This window comes from Psammomys obesus, unplaced genomic scaffold (assembly GCF_907164565.1).
Source record: "Psammomys obesus unplaced genomic scaffold, mPsaObe1.curated_primary_1811, whole genome shotgun sequence".
In the NCBI taxonomy this organism is placed as follows: Eukaryota; Metazoa; Chordata; class Mammalia; order Rodentia; family Muridae; genus Psammomys; species Psammomys obesus.
The window spans coordinates 16,681,997-16,701,183 of record NW_026596088.1 but is presented as its reverse complement, the minus strand read 5'-3'; the positions used below and the strand labels follow the sequence as shown (position 1 = coordinate 16,701,183).

The window sequence follows — 19,187 nt, the reverse complement described above, 5'->3', positions numbered from 1 at the left end:
AGGGACAGAATGTTATAGAATCCTTTCTTTTGGAAATGACATGGCTGCTATACTCGTGAGCTAGCAGAAGCTTTGATTACCTACATAAGACTTGCACAAGACTGGACCTATCGGCATTCTATCCCAGAGGGAGGAATGTCTCATGAAGCCCTACCCATACACATAAAATGAAATAATAAAAACAGAGATGAAATGTCTCTTAGGAATGAATGAACCTTAGCCACTAGTAAGGTTCCCATGGCTCTGTAAATAAGCCCTCCCCATGAAATACTAATGAAATAAATTGCGTCACCAAAGGCAAAAACAAAACCATGAAAATAGGACTAATAGAAGGAAAAGGGAAGAAATCAACAGGGGTAGGAGAGAGACAATGAGTAATAGGGTAAATATAACCAAATATACCATATTTAAATGTAAATGGCACATTAGGTATAATAAATGCTAATACACAAAAAAATCCAAGGTGTTAAATGAGATATAATAAAAATAAAATGGCCTTGTACAATTTCATCAAAAGTGGAAGGGCTATCTAATGTTATGAAGTGGAAAAGACAGAGTTTCTACTTCTTCCTTACAGGACTCCAGGTTTATTTTTGCATGACATAATTTCTATTTTAGAGGCTCAATGTTTTCTGGCACTATTGTGATGGCTATATAGCACTGAGAATATGCTATAAAACACTGCACTGTACACTTATAAAAAGATGAATTTTATAGTATGGGAATTATGTTAAAAAGACACTTTTATTTGTTTACACTGTGCGTTACACAGGAAGAAACTTCTGTTTTTGCTCAACTTTTCAGTTGTGAGCCTAGCCTTTAAATGGCTGAACCATCTCCCCAGCTTAACTACTTCTTTTAGAAAAATAAACTTAGAAAAGTAGAACTTTTCTCCCTTCTTCTTTCCTTCTCCTCCTCTTTCTTTCCTTTTTTTTTTTTTTTTTTTGGTTTTCCAAGATAAAAGTTTCTCTGTGTAGCCCTGGCTGGCCTTGAACCCAGAGATCTGCTTGCCCCTGCCTCCCAAGTGCTGGCATGCACTACCACACCTGGCTCCCCAGTTTAACCTCTAAAGCCAGGCCAACTGACTCAAAATCCATACTGAATATTTAGTTAAGGAGTACAAACAGTACAGATTTCAAAACCAGTATGTCCCAAATTTGAGTTTAAAAAATATTTTGAGCAGGATATGACACAATATGCAGTAAAAACTCATCTTTGAAGTAAAGCCCACATTTCGGCAGACCTGGGCCACTTTAAGCACAGAAGCAAGGTATAGGGAAGAGTCCTCATTTCGTTATTGCCACACAGCTATCAGCTGGAGTGCTCTGGTAACACAAGTACAATAACAGTATTAACTATTTTTAGCATTTAATTCCTGGCCCAGGTCCAGCCAGGAACAGAACATAGACTCTATCTATGTAGATGGGAGTAGGGTGGTGAGAACAATTTGGGGCCAGGACTCATAGCTTAGGGATAGAAAAAACCACCAATGAAATTCTCCCCTGGGTGCTCAGAGTGTCCTTAGAGTAGTGAGCTCACCTGAGACATGTTTATAGTCACTGTACGCGTGGCTATGTTCCCACAGCTCAAGTGCCTAGGTAACACTCATTGCCCTGGTACTGACATCATTTCTTGGTGTGTTTACCGTTCACTTCAACGACTATCAGAAATAACTCTCTTCCTTAACAGAGTTGGATTAGGCAGGGAGTTGGGGGAGCCGGAGCTGTAACTCAGAGCTGTTAGTGCACATGGAGCCTGGGGTTTGCTCCAGTGCTGGGAGGAGCTCGTAGGCAGGGCGCTTGGAGAACAACTGAAACTAGGCATCAGAGGGACTAGACTTTCCAGCAGTGTAGGAAGGAGTATGAGCACAGACACAGCAAAGATTATACCACAGAGATAGTGCTCTCTGCCAAACTGGCATTTCTGTCTACAATGTGCAAGTCATAAATACCTTTCTTTCTGTGGTTTGGAAGAAATGTAGGCATATGTGTGTTGGCAAACCACATTTCCCTTAATTTCTCAACAAAAGTTCAATGATAAACATCTTCAGGATGATCTGGCTGAATGATGATGGACAGCTAGTTTTCCCAGACCTTAGGTAGTTTTAAAGTATCTAGTGTCTGATGGCTGGTGTGTGGGTGAATCTAAAATCTAGAAGCATAGAGATGGCAAAGTGAAAGGGAGGTGAGAAAGTCAGAAGGAAAGGTGGGTGGACTTACACAGAAATCTCCTTTTGTCCTGGATCTTTGCAGACCTGACAACAGTGCAGAAGATCTATGAACACAAGTGACTTACTTTCTTGCACATCAAAAAATTTTCTCCACAATATGCCACACTTTCAATTATACAGAGAAAACACCCAGGTGATCAAGAATTTGCCTTCCTCACACTTAGGCCCTATTGTTTCTTGGAACTGACAGGCCTTTACAGAGGGTGCAAAGGCGTATGGGAGGAGAGGGAAGAAAAGACAGGCTTTTCAAATTTTGGCTGTGTATCCACTTGGGGTGTTCTCTGAGTTACACAACTTTTCGCTGACATTACCTGTGGGAACCATTCAGAATCTCCCAGGGCCTTCAGGAACGTCACTTCTGAGTCTGTGGGGATGGTGCTTGGGATACAAGCCCTCATCAGCTTCTTAAAACTGGCTTTCACTTGTCGAATTTCATGGAATTCAACAGGAACAAACTCACAGTTTAAAGCAAATTCGACCTTGAAGCTCTGAATATGAAGATACAGAGAATTAGGCAAATAAAGTGTTAAAAAATAGAAGAACAAAGCTTTCCAAGGTAGTCTTAATAACACTCATTTGATGCCAAATAGCTGTAGAAGCTTCAGTGGATCAAAAAGGGTCAGTCTTGTGTGGCTCTCTTGTCAGCAGTTACAGCCAGCTCTAGCAGTAGCTCAGAATGGCAGTCCTTTCTAGGGGTAGATTAGTTAGCTCAGGAATGCGGTCATTCTGAGAACTTGAAAGGTTGGTAGGCTGAAGTTGATGTAGTATCTGATACCAAATACAAGGCAATTCTAAGGCTATGAATCTATAAGTTGAAAGAACCACTGGGCATGGTAGTACACATGCCAGCACTCCAGGCGGACCTCTGAGTTCAAGGCCAGCCTGAACTCCACAGGGTGAGCTCCAATTTAGCAGAGCTACACAGAGAAACCCTATCTCAGGGAAACCAAACCCAAACCAACCAACCAACCAAACAACCAAACAAACAACTCTACAAAACCAAAATAAAACAAAACAAATAAAAGAACCAGTGACAAAATGAGCAGCATGGTTAATCTAATAGCATAAACTTCATTTTCCAAAATGTACATTGTTAATTGAAGGGAAATATACACTGTTGGGGTTCCAGAACTGAACCAATAAAATTCTGTAGATATTAAACATACTTGTTATTATGTAAACAAAATATATTCATTATAAAAAGTATAAACTAAAAAGAAAAATGATCTCACTGCATTATGGTTACTTTTTATGTCATTAAGATTTTTTCCTGCCTCTGACATAATCTGATTGGCCTGCTCTTTGATCACCTCCCCCTGAAAGGGGGAGCAGCCTTACCAGGCCACAGAAGATGATAATGCAGCCACTCCTGATGTGATCTGATAGACTAAGATCAGAAAGAAGGAGAGGAGGACCTCCCCTATCAGTGGATTTGGGGAGGGGCATGTGTGAAGAAGGGGGTGGGAGGGTGGAACCGGGAGGGGAGGAGGAAGGGGCTTATGGGGGGATACAAAATGAATAAAGTGTGATTAATAAAATAAAATAAAATAAAACAAAACAAATTAAAGAGAGAGAAATGACAGATATAGATGGGATAGATAGATATGATAGATACATATAAGCATGCATATTACATAGATTCATAGATGATAGATACAGATAGATAGATAGATGATAGATATAGAGAGATAGGTAGATATATGGTAGGTAGGTAGGTAGGTAGATAGACAGACAGACAGACAGACAGAGAGATCAATTAAGCGACCTGTCTTAAATGTCTTATCAAAGCAAAAAGACTATGATTGGAATGTTTTTAGTTTCAGAGTATAAACCAAGTTAAATGTTCTCACTTTGTGAGAACACACACACACACACACACACACATACACACACACACACACACACACACACTTCTTTATTACTACCATGTTATTAAAATAAAACTATTCATAAATCTGAAAAAAAAGATTTTTTTTCCTACAATAAAATGAGTCTTTTTTGATTTCTAACCTTGTCATTTTTTTCATGAAACATGCATTGCCTATGTTTACTTGTGTACCATTTCTTTTATTGTCTTTATTTCACATGGAATTTATTCTATGAGGTATGAGCTTTTGCTTGCACATGTGCATTCGAGAACAGACAGACAGATTTAAAGATAGGATCTCATGTATTCCAGGTTGGCCTCAAACTTGCTGGCTGAACTGAGGATGATTCTGAACTTCTCTCCTGCCTCAAACTCCCAAGTGCTGGAATTACAGGGGTGTGCTACCATACCTGGTTTATATGAGACTGGGGATCAAACCCAGGGCTTTGTGCATGCAAGGTAAGCACTCTTCCAACTGAGTTTCATCCTTAGCCTCATGTTGCTAAAGAATGACACGGGTGTAGGGATGCAAATTTCAGTTTGATAATCTGGTTGTTTAATTCCAAAGACTTAAAAAGACCTCTAACTTCTCATACCAAAGAATGAATCATTCTTTTAGCTTTCTCTCTCTCTCTCTCTTTCATATCTACTGGAACATCAGTTTTTCAAGGAGTCAAATTGTATTCTGGAAATTGGCTGTGTAACAGTGAGAATGTACTTAATACTATAAACTTAAAAATGGTTAGGATGGTAAATGTTATTTTGAGTACAATTTAAAAAATTAAAAATGGCTCAGCAGTTGAGAGATTGGCTGCTCTTCCAGAGGCCCTGGGCTCAATTCCCAGCACCCACAATGTGGCTCACAACTGCCTGTAACTGCAGCTCCAGGGGGCCTGACATCCTCATGCAGACATACATTCTAGCGAAACACCCATGCACATAAAATAAAAATAAGTTATTAAAAAATTATAAAAACTTCTGCAAAGGGCACATATATTTGGTCCATTTGATATTTAATATTAATATTATTTTAGTTGTTGTTAAAGTCCTATTAAAATTTTCAAAGAGGAGCTGGGTATGGTGGTGCATACCCAGCACTGAGGCAGACAAATAGATCTCTGTGAGTTCCAGGACAGCCAGGGATACAAAATGACAACCATGTCTCAAAAAACAAAACAACAACAATTTTTTTAAAGAGGACTGTAGGAATGGCTCAGTTGGTAAAGTGCTTGCCTTACAAGCATGAGGACCTGGGTTCAATTCCCTTTATGTTTCCTTTGTTGGGATATGAAGGAATGTAGTGGCACCTGAAAATCACAAATGATAGCTAGGATATGGCACATAAAGAGTTACTGATAAATGATACTAGTAAGAGAAAGGAAAAAAGGAAGGGAAGGGGAAGATCCGACATGGTCTGCCTTTCTTACTAAATATACATGCCCACACACTTACTCTGAGACCCACACAGAAAGGAAATACCAGAGGTGATATTGAGGCTGTCAAACTTGGGAGGAAACTCAGATCATGTAAGTGTGCCCAAAGTAGAAGTCCTGTTCTGGAAAAGTCGCTGGAGCCATGAATGCTGTGCAGGCAATCTTCAGTTACTACTGAACTGTTAACTGCTGTATCAGAAGACATGTATGCAAGTTTTAAAACTGAGCATTACCTAAAGGTTTTATAGCCTCTACCCTTCAGGCTGGTGACTAATTGGTTCTAACTGTCTAGGTAGTCGGAAAAGGGTTAGCCACACCAGCCTGTTACAGCAGAGGTGACTCAGCTATTGGCACTGCAAGGGGTAAGCAAGTGGGCTCCTGCTGAGAGGAGCTTGCACACAGCCTCTGCTCTATGGTTCAGCCAGAGGCCTGTCTGGATTGCTCAGTGCTAGACTTTGAGGAGATTTCTGAATTGACAGATGCTTCCACTTCTATATCTGTTGACAGAGATAACATTATTTTAGCTGAAAAAAATTACATTTATTTCCTGGGTGGTGGTGGCAAATGCCTTTAATCCTAGCACTCAGAGAGATGAGTCTCTCTGAGTTTGAGGCCAGCCTGGTCTAAAGAGTAAGTTCCAGGGCTGCCAGAGCTATACAGAGAAACCCTGCCTTGAAACATAAACAAACCAAAAACACATGCAACTCCCCCCAAACACAACAAAAACCCCAAAAACCAATCAACCCCACCCCCAGCCAAGCAAGAAAGCAAACAACTGTCCCAACCACGCCCCGCTTTCTTTCTAGTGTGTGGAAGGTACAGTGGCATATGCCACACTTATTTGGAGGTTAGAGTTATTAGTGTTCTCTGGCCATGTGGGCTCTGGGAGTTGAATTTAGCTCATCAGACTTTGTGACAAGACAAGTACATTTACCCACTGGGCCAGCTCAAATTTATTTATTTTTGTCTTGTTTTTCTTTTTCTTTATTATTTATTACAATGTATTTACTCTGTAACCCAGCTGTGGCCCCCTCTCTTGTTCCCTCCCAATTCCACCCTCCCTTCCTCTTGTCCCCCTTTGCCCCTCCCCTAGTCCACTGATAGGGGAGCTCCTCCTCCCTTTTCATCTGACCCTAGCCTATCAGTTCTCATCAGTACTGTCTGCATCATCTTTCTCTGTGGCCTGGCAAGGCTGCTCCCCCAGGGGGAGGTGATCATAGGCAGCTCAGCCTCAATGTAAATTCCCTAGTAAGGGGAGGAGAGTCTGTCTCTGACACAGACTCAAATTTATTTTTAATGCATGAATTGGAAAACACTGAATTTGAGAAATTAGTGGTGCTATTTTTACGATTTATGAGATCTTACATAGTAAAGCGCACAGTATTAGCAGCTGATATTTTGAATTATCTGATCTTAGAACCCATATCTCTGTGTATACAGTTTTGAAAAGTTTGAAAAATGTTTCTTAAAAAACAAGGCCTTATCTCCCCTTGCCTCCAGCAGTCCTGCAATCTCTGCCTTTCTGCAGCCTTCTGTATTAACAGTTCAAAAGATAAAGGGCATTTGTTTTGCACAGCACAGATGACTGTGGGAACTGGATGAAGACAGTGGTAAATAGCCTAAGTCTTTTGTATATATACTTCCTGATATGCTTTACATTAAAAAATTATGAATTATTTATTCTCACAGCTAATAAAACACACATGCATATCCATTCACACATAATATGCACATATATATACATATATGTCTATGTAGGTATAAAAATAAAAGAGCTAGTTTTAAAAAATGAAACTTTTTTTTGCCTTTTTTATGGTGTGTAAGTTCTTGTGTATGGGAATGTGTGTGTATGCGGGGTTGTGTGGAGGCCAGAGGTCAATCTTGGGAGTAGTTCCTCAGAAGCCACCTACCTTTTTTTTCTCTTTTTCATGTGTGTGCATGGTGTGCATGTGTGTAAGATCACATGTGTACACATGGAGGCTCAGAGAGATGTCAGGACTAATGCTCAATTGTTCTTCTAGCTTCCTCATTTAGGCAGAGTCTCCCAAGCAAACCAGAGCTCCCAATATGGCTAACCTTGCTAGCCAGCTTGTTCTAGGAGTCCTGCTGACAGGCTGGAATTACAGGCAGGCTCCCATACCCATCAGCATTGAAGTGGGTTTCTGGGGTCTCACTCTGCATTTAATTGTTGAGCTATCTTCCCACCCCCTCACCCCCATTCCACCTTGTTTTGTTGAAACAGGGTCTTTCAATGGAACCTGAACCTTGCTGGCCAGCTAGTGAGCTCCAACGAGTCTCCTGTTTTATCTCTGCAATGCTAAGACTACAGGAATGCTCAGCCATCCCAGTCTGTAATGTGAGTCCCGAGGAACTGAATTCATGTCATGCTAGTGTAGCAATCGCTGTACTCACTGAGGTATCTCGCTAGCCTCTACTGTGCTTTCTTGAGACAAGGTTTTCATACAGTGGAGGCTGACCTTGAACTCCTGATCTTTCTTTGTCTACCTCCTGAGTACTGAGGTTACAGGGGTGGTGGCACCACCATGCCTGGTTAGAACTAAGGTTTTTCTTCTTTTTGAGAATATTACATCTAGGTTAGAAATCATGCTAGAAAAAAGTTAGTTTGTGAAAGGGTTCATAAGCTGCCTTTGTGTTTCCACGTTTTCTAAGTGAGAGGGGGAAAAAAAGCTTACCCTTAGCTGTGACTTTTCACCAAATATATAAAGGGCGGCTTGTCGTTTCAAGAGCTGGCTTTGTAGGTAGGTACTGTTATTGAAGGAGGCTGAGTGATCCTTGCCTGCTAGCCTGGCACCAACATCAATGAAGGATGTCGGAGAGCTGATCAAACGGGTGCTGGAACGAAGACTTGCCCATACACCTTCACAAAAGCCAAGAACACTGAATGAGACAACGCTGGAACACCGCTGAGTGAGATGCATGCTCTGGGTACAGTTTTAGTGGTAACATCAATCAATCTAAACCATGGATCATGATCATTTGCCACTTATTTTCTGCAATATAAATATTATTTGATCTAGTAGTTTAAAATCAGTTTGTCTTTGATTTGGAAGAATTTAAGAAATCGCTTCTATCTCATTTCATATGTTGACATCAATTTGGCATTTAAAGTAAATATGAGGGCATAAGCAGAGTGTGTGAGCAGGAGCAGAGTGCTGGCAAGAGACAGGGAAGGAGCTGGGAAGAGGCCGGAGCCCTGGGTCTCTATGCAGCTCTCAGGCTTCACAGAGAAAGCTCGTCAGAGGCTCTTCACTTATTTACTCAGCTTAACAAGAAGCTTTATCATGAGGTAAACTAGAAACTTAACTAAATCTTCTAAAGCCAGAGGCTGGGTATAGAATGCATATTTGGTTAGGTAAAAAAAAATGACCAAATTTTAAACTAAAAATTCATTTATAGAGTTTCCATAAAAAGTAAAAAATTATAAATTTAGTAATGTACACTTCATTTGATTTAGGAATATTTAAAATATACAGTCAGAAGCAGACATGTTTCAAGAGAAAGTCCATCCACACTAAGCAGACAGAAGAGTCTTACTGTATAAGTAACCCAAATTATATAAATTAGAAGAACCAAGGACTTCTCTGTGTGAGATGAGTAAAACAGCCAAACAGGCATATGCCAGTTTTCAGCGTAGCGCTGTAGTACCTTCAAAGTAGCAGAGCCTTCCACACATGGCTGCAGAGATGGGGTGAGGGGATGAAAGACCTACCCAAAGCTGGGTTTTCTTGTGTAAACCTGGAAAGGCTGTTTTAGAATCTTTCCCCGGTGATAAATCAAGTCCTGTTACTAAGTGACTGAAGTTGCCTCAGTAATGCCATGCGATCTTCTTTCCCTATCAGCATCTGTGGAGCTTAGCAGACCAGTTCGCAAGAGAGTGGTAGGTGATTTCTGCTTAACATGAAGGTGGCCTTCTACATAATCTCAGGCATTATGGCAAATGGCTTTTAAATGCAATCACAGAAACTTCATAATACAAATGAGAATAAAGGCTATAATTTGACAAACACATGAAAAATTACTTGTAACGTTTATTTTCATAAGAAGATGGTTTTTAAAAGGGACACACTAGGACAGATAATACAGTACCTTGATTATGCACTGTCTCCTTAGCTGAAGGTTTGGGGTTGGACTGAGTGAAACACTTGTCTCTGCACCCATGCACTGGTAGATAAGGTTAAAGACAGGAGAAATGAAATGTATACAGCAGCAAACACCAGAGCAATCGAGGAGGAGAAGAATGTTTAGTTTTTAAGGTTAAGTTAACATAGGAGGAAAATGTAAATACAAGTGTATTTAATTAACAAAGAAAGCTTCACAGTAACAGAAAAATGAGCTGAATGCCTACGGGATGATCCTCAGCACCTGTTTAGAAACACTGTAAGCGCAATGCAATGGACAGCACAGCAGAGGGTGCCACTAAGATATTATGCCAAATGGAACAAGCTTTTCAAGACTGTCAGTCAGAAATAAGTCTACATGATAAAGATAAGGAATTTGGGGAATGTGTCAATATTAGGAGTATACTGGCCCTCGTGCTGAAGGTAAATGGCAGATATCAGGTGTTTCTCTGAGCAAGGTCCTCACACCAGGCAACAGTGAAGCTCTAGCAACCATTTGGGATAACTGAGGGCGTTTTCTGCAGTACAGCATTAAGCATTGCCACATTACTTTTTTCTTCTGTGCATTCAGAAATTATATTTATTTTTCATAAATAAGTTATAAGCAGCAAAAATTCATGATCCTGTGACAATACCTAATACCACCAATACAAATTTGTGATGGTTGAAGTAAATGGCTTCTCTTAAAATTTTTATTTGCACCAAAATGATAGGCGGTTTTTGAGATAATACTTTTGTAATTTGAGTAATATTTTTTCATTATTCAGAAAGTGTTCTGTGACTATGGCAAACTTTACCTGATAATAATAATTTCCCAAAAAAGGGACTATTCCAGTCAATTAAGGGAAATAATTACGTATTCAGAATCACTAGTAACATTGTTACCTTTACAATGCAAAACTGCATATAACATGATCTCATGATAAAAGAAAAATCACTGATATTCGTTTCTATTTTACTGCATTGGAAGCAAGAAATAATAGGTAATCCTGGCCTTTGTAAACAAACGGCATCTGAGTAAGGGCTGCAGAAGCTCTGGCTACTGGCATACAGACAGCATCCCTGCAAGGCCCTACGATGGCATGGCAAAGACAGGAGGCCTGCCATGTACTAGCTCCCACACTGCCACGGTCTTGTGTTTTGCTCTTGGAATGTGGGCACTAAGATGGCTTTAGTAAAGTGTGAGTAGTGGAGCTCTTCCTTCAGCGTGTTTCGCTTGCACGTGTTCGTCTCTGCTTAGGATGTTTTCTCGCATTTCCTTACCTGACATCTTTCTATTTATCCTGTAAGATCCAGATATACCGCTAACTCCTCTGAAAGGCATTCAGACCATCCAGAGCCGTAGGAAGCTCGGTCTGAACTCTGTAACTGCATTGCGATTATTTAGAAATTCTTTTCTTAACAGGGTCACGTGCTGGCAATGGCAGTGACCTAGTCACATTTGTTCTTCTCTCCGTGCTGACAGCCTGACTTGCAGGCATTCTAAGTATTTGCTGATTATTTTCTTTTTACAGACCAATACATTGTGAGCTCTTGTGAGTCTCTCCTATATTTTCAACTCAATTACTTGCGCTCTGAGAGCAGAAAGAACAGTATTAAACAAAAGACATTAATACAAATACAAAGTTATTTGTGAAAAACTGCCTAGTGCTTATCATGGGGCCATGGAGGGCTTTGAGAACTGGAGTCCTGAATGGAAGTCACTTTACCAGAGGACTTAATTGCTGCATTAGTGCCAGTAATTAGTGCTTAGATTTCCCAAGTGAGTTCTCGACACCTTGGGAGTCTACAGTAGTGAATTTCTCCAAACTGCAGGATCCCTTTCATGGCTTGTGAATAATTTCACTATGTCAAATCAGTGTCTTTAAAAATAGATTACAATTATAAATTTTATGATACTGAATGTGGTAGGTATAGATATTATTTCTGTAAAAAAATTGTCTTAGACTGGATACACTTTGCATTGTAGCTTAAGATTATCTGCATATAAGTATTTTATATATATATATATAAATATAAAATGTGGTTTTTATTATGAATTATGATCAGAAAAGCTTGAAAGTTACTGGCCTAGATTTACTGCAGATGGCTTCTTCCTTCTAAACTTAGGTTGGTGTTGTGGTTTGAATGAGAATGCCCCATTCCCACCCCTTACAAAGAGCAATATCTGCATGTTTGAGCACTTGGTCTCCAGTTGGTAAAAGAAGGATTTGGGAGTGTAGCCTTTTTGGAGGAAGTGTGTCACTGGCAGTGGGCTCTGATTCTTACTTAGCTTTCTTCTGCCTTGTGTTTGTGGATAAGATGTAAGCTCTCAGCTACTGCTCCAGTGCCATGCCGCACCTGCCTGCCTGCTGCCATGTTCCCTGCCACGATGGTCATGGAATCACTCTCTGGAACTGTAAGCCTCACATACACTCTTCCAGAAAGTTGCCTTGGTCATGGTGCTTTGTCACGGCAATAAAGACGTATGAGTCAGTGAGATTCAGTGCACTTTAAAAACATTTTCTTCCCTTTTAAGCAAGTAGTAGGCACTAGTTTAATGATTTATTGCACTCTAATGAAGATCTAATTACTAAGTAGTTTACATTTATTATTTAATTTATTCCTCATAATTATCTTAAGTACTATCTAATAGTCTCTATTTTAAAAATGAGAACATTGAAGACAAACTTGGTATATACTCGCTTATATAGACCTACAAGATATGATAAACATAATGAAATCTACACACCTAAAGAAGATAATCAAGAAAGTGGACACAGGGACTTGGGGAGTGACATGCATGCAGAAAGGGGAGGGAGGGTGGGATCGGGAGGGGAGGAGGGAGGGGCTTATGGGGGGATACAAAATGAATAAAGTGTAATTAATAAAAAATTTTAAAAAATGAGAACATTGAAAAACGAGGCTTGCGGATTTATTCAGCATCACAAAGTAAGTACTAGGACTGCAGTTTTAATTTAAATATAACTAAGATATACTTTTTTTGAGATAGTGTCTCAAAAAGCTGCCTTGGGATCTGGTTACTGACTTAAAGTAACCCTCTTGCCTCAGCCTCTCAAGCAGAATGAACCTTTAGTATACAGTGATCTGTGCAACCACGGGAACATGTCCAGAAGCGGGTGAGAGGACTCTGCCAGTGAAGGGGGGATGTGGCTCTTACTCTCCTGGGACACACGGTTACAAAGTTTCAGAAAGAAGGGAAAGAGATGCTTAAGTTGGGTTTGGAGATGGGTTAGCTTACTTTCAATGTGGCCTCACACCCAGCTCAGTTTAACACTAAGTAACACTAAGCTGCTTCCTATGTAAACTTGGCAAAGTTAATCTTAAATCTTAAGAAATATTTATCCTAGAAGTAGTAATTTCAAGGATAAACTTTTGAGTCAAAAAACAAGTTATTTACATCTTCACATTTTCTTAAGTGGCTTTCGTATAAAAAAGAATATATTCTCTTTCTTATAATTCATTACCTTGCAAACTAAATACAAAGTGATGTGAAAAAAAGTTGCTGGCTAATCTCAATTCCTGCTCATTAGAGCAGGAAAAGTGAACAATGGATAGAAGAAGTAAAAACCCAAAATTAAGACTCTATGCCAAAGATAGGAATATAAAAAGAGAAGACCAAAACGAAAGCTGAAATAAAAAAAAATGGAAAAACAGGAGGCTCTTCTCACACAGGGTAACTAAGGGACTGCTGAAGAAGCCATACCCAGCTCTTAGGAAGAATGAGGAGCCCTGTACTTGCAGGAGGCCTAAGCAAGAACTTGCAAGCTGATCTGAAGGTGCATCTGCCTGTCATGGTCATGTAATAAGGAATCTTTTGAGACTTCCGATGCACTGCCCTATAGCCTATTGCTGTGACTTTAGACGGAGGAAATGTACATAACAGATACATAAAACAGCTCTACAATCATAGAGGATGTGGAATGTGTTAGTAAACCTTGGTATCTCTTAGTTAATCACTGAGCCTCTGGACGAGCTAGAGTAAAAGAATGAGACCTGCTTAAGATGCCAGCTGACAGGCAACTGGCTGAGAGCAAAAGCTATAGAAAGCATGCACACTTAGTTCATGGAAACTTGGAACAGGAAATACTTGGGTAAGGTATCAGAAATAATAATTACACCTTCACATTTGAATAAAACAGGCCATTAACTAGAAGGACAATTTTTTAAACCTAAAATTTATCTTACAGGCTACCTGGCCAAACATGGAAATAGATAAAATGTTCTTGAAGAAGTTTATAAAAATAAAATGCAAGAGTGGGGTATTGGTGGGACAATTTAAAGTATCCGGGTGTCTGCTGGAAGCTGTAGTCTACTAAAGATTAAATGGAAAAGTCACTGACTTACTTTTCCTGACAACACAAATTGAGCAGCCCTAAGTTAACCCGAAGTGCTCTAAAAGATGAAACATTTACATGCTGACAGGATGTGTCAAAAACTTTCTGATTTTGGATTCTATATTTTTGGCTGAAGGATGCTTAGCATGTAAAAGTCTGTGTAAATATCCAAAATCTAAAACAAAACAAAACAAAAAAACAAAAACCCAAACAACAACAACAACAACAACAAAAAAACCCCTAAAACTCTAAAATGTCAAAAACATCTGGTCCATGGCATTTAGAATAAAAGATCTGCAACCTGAATAAATTTTCAGCACTAAGCTGGGGTAGGGATACAATTCAGCTGTAAAGTGCTTGCCTAGCATGTAGGAGGACTAACTTCAACCCTTCAGTAATACACACACACACAGAAAGGATAAGTCATAATCGTTTATAAAAATCTGGTAATACTTTGTGACAGAGAAATCGCAGGCCTCCAAAAAGAAATATATTATATTGTCTTTTATTTCAATCCTTTGACAAAAAAAAAAATTAGAAGAACAAAGTTTGTTTGTATCTTACATTTTAAAAATCCAGAAAAAAAAAAAAAAAAAACAACAACAAACCTTACACATGATTTGTTATAGGTACTTTGTGTCTTTCCAAACTCACATATTGGAACCCTGACCCTGGTACCTCAGAAGTGACTGTATTTGGAAACAGTGTGGTACAGATGCAGTTAGTTAATATAAGGCCATACTGTAATAGACTAAGTTCCTACTACAATATGACTGGGTCCTTATAAAAAAAAAAAAAAAAAAACAGAACTTGAAGCTAGACATAGAGAATGTCACATAAAAATGAAAGCAGAGATCTGAGTGATGCCTCTATAAGCAAATGAATGCCATACATTTCTAGATGATCTTCGGCCCCTAGGAGGCAGTCATCAAAACATCCTTTCTTACAACCCTGAAGAAAACAACCTACTGACGTTGGTTCTGGACTTCTGGCTGCTGCAAAACTGTGGGACTAGAGTGCTTTCAGGCACCATTTGTGATGCTTTGCTACAGTAGTCCCAGGAAATGAAACACCATAGTCTCAAGGCCTAACAAATTAACTAGAAACATGACCCCTGAAAGTTGAAAACTCTTGGGAAAAGCTATAATTTCAGAGTTTTGATGACACATCCGATGACTACTAGAACATGTATATGGTTCTCAAAAGGGAATAAGTGAATTTTGTAAAACAGAGCTTATATGTTGACTCTGAACCAAATTCTGCAATGGAGTATTCTCAGATTACTTATAGTTCTTAGGAAAAAAAGTAGCACTGGGTCTTATAAGTTATGTCAAAATACAGCACGTGATGCAGATAATATTTCTGGGTTAAAAAGAGTGATCTAGATTTACAAATGAGGACCAAGTGGACTTTTAGTAAGAATGCAAACTGTAAGAACCAATCTCATTCTTTCAGAAGTTACAAGAGTCTGCCTTTGCTTTAGTTATGCTTTGTTCTTTTTGTTTTTCAAACACGAGAACAATAACAGATTCTATAGATGAAAAGGGACTGAAAAAGCAGTTAATAATACTGGTGGACAGAACTGATGTCCAAATTCTAACACAATTAGTAGTCCACACTAGAAAACATCCAAGGGTGAAAATTTATACATACAACCAATAGCAACCCTCCAGGCCAGTATGTTAAGGACAGCAATACATGTGACAGAGGTGTAGGGAACTTCAGATAGCATTAATCTCAGCATGGGCTTACTTTAGGATGAGGCTTCCCCACAAGGCAATCTAAAGTCAACTCAACACCCAGAGTGCTGGGTATGACTCTGTAGAATTCATGGAGTAGAGAGGCTAATGAGCAGCCCACACCCAAATAACCCGGGGAAACTCATAGCTAATTAAAACAAAGAGAAAATATGAGAACAGCTTTTCAAGCTGAAGACCTGAAGTGTGAGAAATTAGATTTAGTTTCTAACTCCTGATGCTTAGCCTGGCCTCAAACTTTAGTGCTGGGGTTACAGGTACTTGCCACTTGGGCAAGGGTCAACAGGTAAAAAATTATGTGGTAGTTGAGTTTTAGAGATCTAAGAAAGACCTTCTTAATAAGGAGTTGCTTGTATATGCAAAGTACCATTTTTGAGAAGAAAGGAATTGCCCATAACTAACACTGTCCATGCAGAACCTCGATCATGTAGGAGGCTTGTTTTCAAGGACAGCCAGCCTTTTACAGGAGCCAGAGGAAGAATGTATGATTCTGACTCCACTGCAGAGCAGTAGAACTTTGCAGGAACAATGCCTAGTTAGAATTATCTTTGCTGAGAAAAAAAAGTGCACAGTGACTTGCAGAGACTCAAGTGAAGTGACTACTGTGCCTCCTTTATCACCTCATGCCAGCTGTATGTACAGAGAGAGTGAGGAAGAGAGATCTCATTTAGCTTACTCTCAAAGACTAGAGAAGTTAAAGATTCTGGAGGCACAGCTGTCTGCTATCTCTTCTAATTTTGTAAGTAGACTTTTTACTCTGTAAACTTGGTGGATCATCACCATTTAAACATGATTCTTTCATGTCCTAATTCTCTCAAATTCATCAGTAGTTAAGATATCATTAATAATCATATTCATTGTTCCATAAGGCATAACACCTTTGTCATCATACTAGAAATAAGCTTGATCATTCATTGAAGAAGGGTAATTAAGAATAACTTAGAAACATAATTAGTTGATTTTTAAAAAAACCCCTATCTAGAAGAATGTTCTCTGCTGTTAAGCTTGTATTGGTGCTCAGTTATAAAAGTGGTCTTACTAATTTCCTCGAGGAAAGCTATTGGTTGGGCTTACATCCAAATGTCCTGGCACTACCTGTTTAAGCACAATGGACATTCTTGAAGTCCTCCTTTCAGTCCCTAAAGTCAGCCAAAATACGAAAAATAAAAAAAGAAAAAAACCATGGAATTCTGGTTACCATTACTCAAATAACAAAAAGTTATCTTCATGTGTAGCATGTCTAATTGCTGCCAAACATCGTACTTTTTAAATCCCCAAATGCTTTATTAGAGATAACACAACAAATGTTATTATTTCATCAAAGATAACACATATTTGAAAGGTTACAGAGTTAGGTTTGGCGAGTGCAATCAGAGAATCCAATGGTAAATGAAGCAAGGCATGCATGGCGTTACTTTGCAAGAAAAGCCACCTTCTGCTTATGTTGAGGTACTTCAGATAGCTGATTAAGCCACAGAGACCAACTTCTCAAGTCACATGCTCCTGTCTAACACATTAGGGTTACCTCTACATGAACCCTTTGGGGTTCCATCACATGATAACTGAAACAGAATATTAGTACAAGTCTTAATGGCTTCATCCAAATCCACAGAAAACAAACTAACGCAGAATCATAAAGAAATTTTGGAAATTTCAAATTTATATGATAATTTTAATCAATTATACATTTAATAACCAGATTTTCAACTGATACATTCAACTTCATAATATTTTAAATATGTAAAGTAGACTCTGAGACTTTAAGGATTACGTTATGTGTGATACCTCCTGTCTTATTACTATTTTAAAAAGATAATACTTGAATCTCTACATATAGTTACTAATTACTAGACATTGACAGTGGTACTGTGGCTTCTAAGTAAAATAAGCTAAAATTATGACCTTTCAGGGTAAACATTTTACAGTCATGATGGAGTAACAAAAGCATGTGTCTAAAGAGATTAACTTCAGAAACACTGCCTTTTCAGAGTAGTTATCAAGAGAAGTATCATCAGATCTTACCTGGGGACAGAGCAAGTGCTGGCCTGACAGTAAGAGTACTGTTGCCTCTGAGTTTCTGATGAATAGTAACTGCAGTCAATAAGGCTTGCAAGTACTTTTCTTGTTCTATGCTACTGGAAGACTCTAAAGAGGAGGTAGAAACTATAATACAAAAAAAAAAAGTCTGTATAATAAAATAAGCTCAAATATATTTGCTCATACTTTATATAATTTCCTGCGACCACACCCAAATATAGAAGCCAGTTAGACTTAAAGCCTGGTCAATTATGTGGCTGTATTTTGATGCTGGTTTCAACACACCCATTTCTCAGTTGCTCATCACTCTCCTATAAAGGGCCCAAGTCTAAAAAGCCAGGGCAAGACTAGCCTTCCAAACACAGGTGTACTGATAGAATCAAAATGAAGATTCACAAACAAACATCTCCCTGATTCCCTCACATCCTCCCCATGTGTGGGAGCAGAGCGCATAGAGGGGGTTTCTTCGGCATCCCAGAGGAGGTAGATGTGAGGATTTCCTAATCGACTTAACAGTTTACACGAGTTTGTCAGGGGCTCTGTTGCTTGCCTACTAGAGAAAGACAGGAGGAGTACTACAGGAGCCACTTTTGCCACACTTTCTGGTCTTTCTAAGAGCAGAAAGTAGGTACAAACAAGTGTAAAGCAAGCAGCTGGCAGGAATATGAGCCTAGTTTGTGTGAAGCAAAATGGAATCACTGAAGTGGGTTCAAGCCCTTTATTTGTTTATGCATTTTTAATTTTGATAAAAGTTACATGCAGTACAGACTAGCCTCAAAGTCATTCTGTTGGTGAGGCTGACTCTGAAATACTGCTTCTCCTGCTCCAGCTCTCCCAGATGTTGGGTTACAGGTGTGTATTACATACTTGGCAGGCTCAGGCGTGCAGGAGAGGTATACTAAAAGGACAACAGAACCATACATTTTCTTATACCTTCAACAGAAAATAATTAGCATTATTTTTATTTGCTCTAAGATATCATCAATTATAAGGTTCAAGTGTTGAACTATGACATTATTATTTCTAATCATATCAATTAGGAGGCACATCCCAATTTGAAAAATATCATCAAAACGCAAGCAAATGTATTCAGGAATATAAGATACATACTAGAATATAAAAATAAAATTTCTATCAGATAAATTAGAACACAGTGGAATAACTTTCCTACATTCAGTACTCTGCTTGCCAGTGCTCCTGGACTCACAGGCTTTTTGCACTTGCTTCCACTTGTGCTCTATTTTGTACTGTACACTCTGGCTTGGGAGAAATCCCCAAGACAGAAAGTGGTAAAATCTACTTCCTTTAATTACAACGCTGCTGAAACCCCAAGCCAGGCAAATACAGCCCCGTGCACAATGCCCTCAATCAAGTGAATTATGAAGGG

At 39.1% G+C, this 19,187-nt stretch overlaps 1 protein-coding gene across 3 annotated transcripts in view; it reads right to left on the bottom strand.

The window, feature by feature from the left end:
* The window catches only part of Sbf2 (SET binding factor 2), a 335,395-nt gene that overhangs the window by 29,974 nt on the left and 286,234 nt on the right, over window positions 1–19,187 (bottom strand). For 2 of the 3 annotated variants that reach the window (XM_055627308.1, XM_055627307.1), the window contains 4 exons: window positions 17,786–17,926; window positions 9,638–9,712; window positions 8,224–8,408; window positions 2,542–2,718 (listed from right to left, as the gene is read on the bottom strand). In XM_055627308.1, coding sequence (XP_055483283.1) covers window positions 2,542–2,718; window positions 8,224–8,408; window positions 9,638–9,712; window positions 17,786–17,926 — 578 coding nt within the window. The remainder of the gene's footprint in view (window positions 1–2,541; window positions 2,719–8,223; window positions 8,409–9,637; window positions 9,713–17,785; window positions 17,927–19,187) is intronic. The other variant, XM_055627306.1, reaches the window with a different exon arrangement.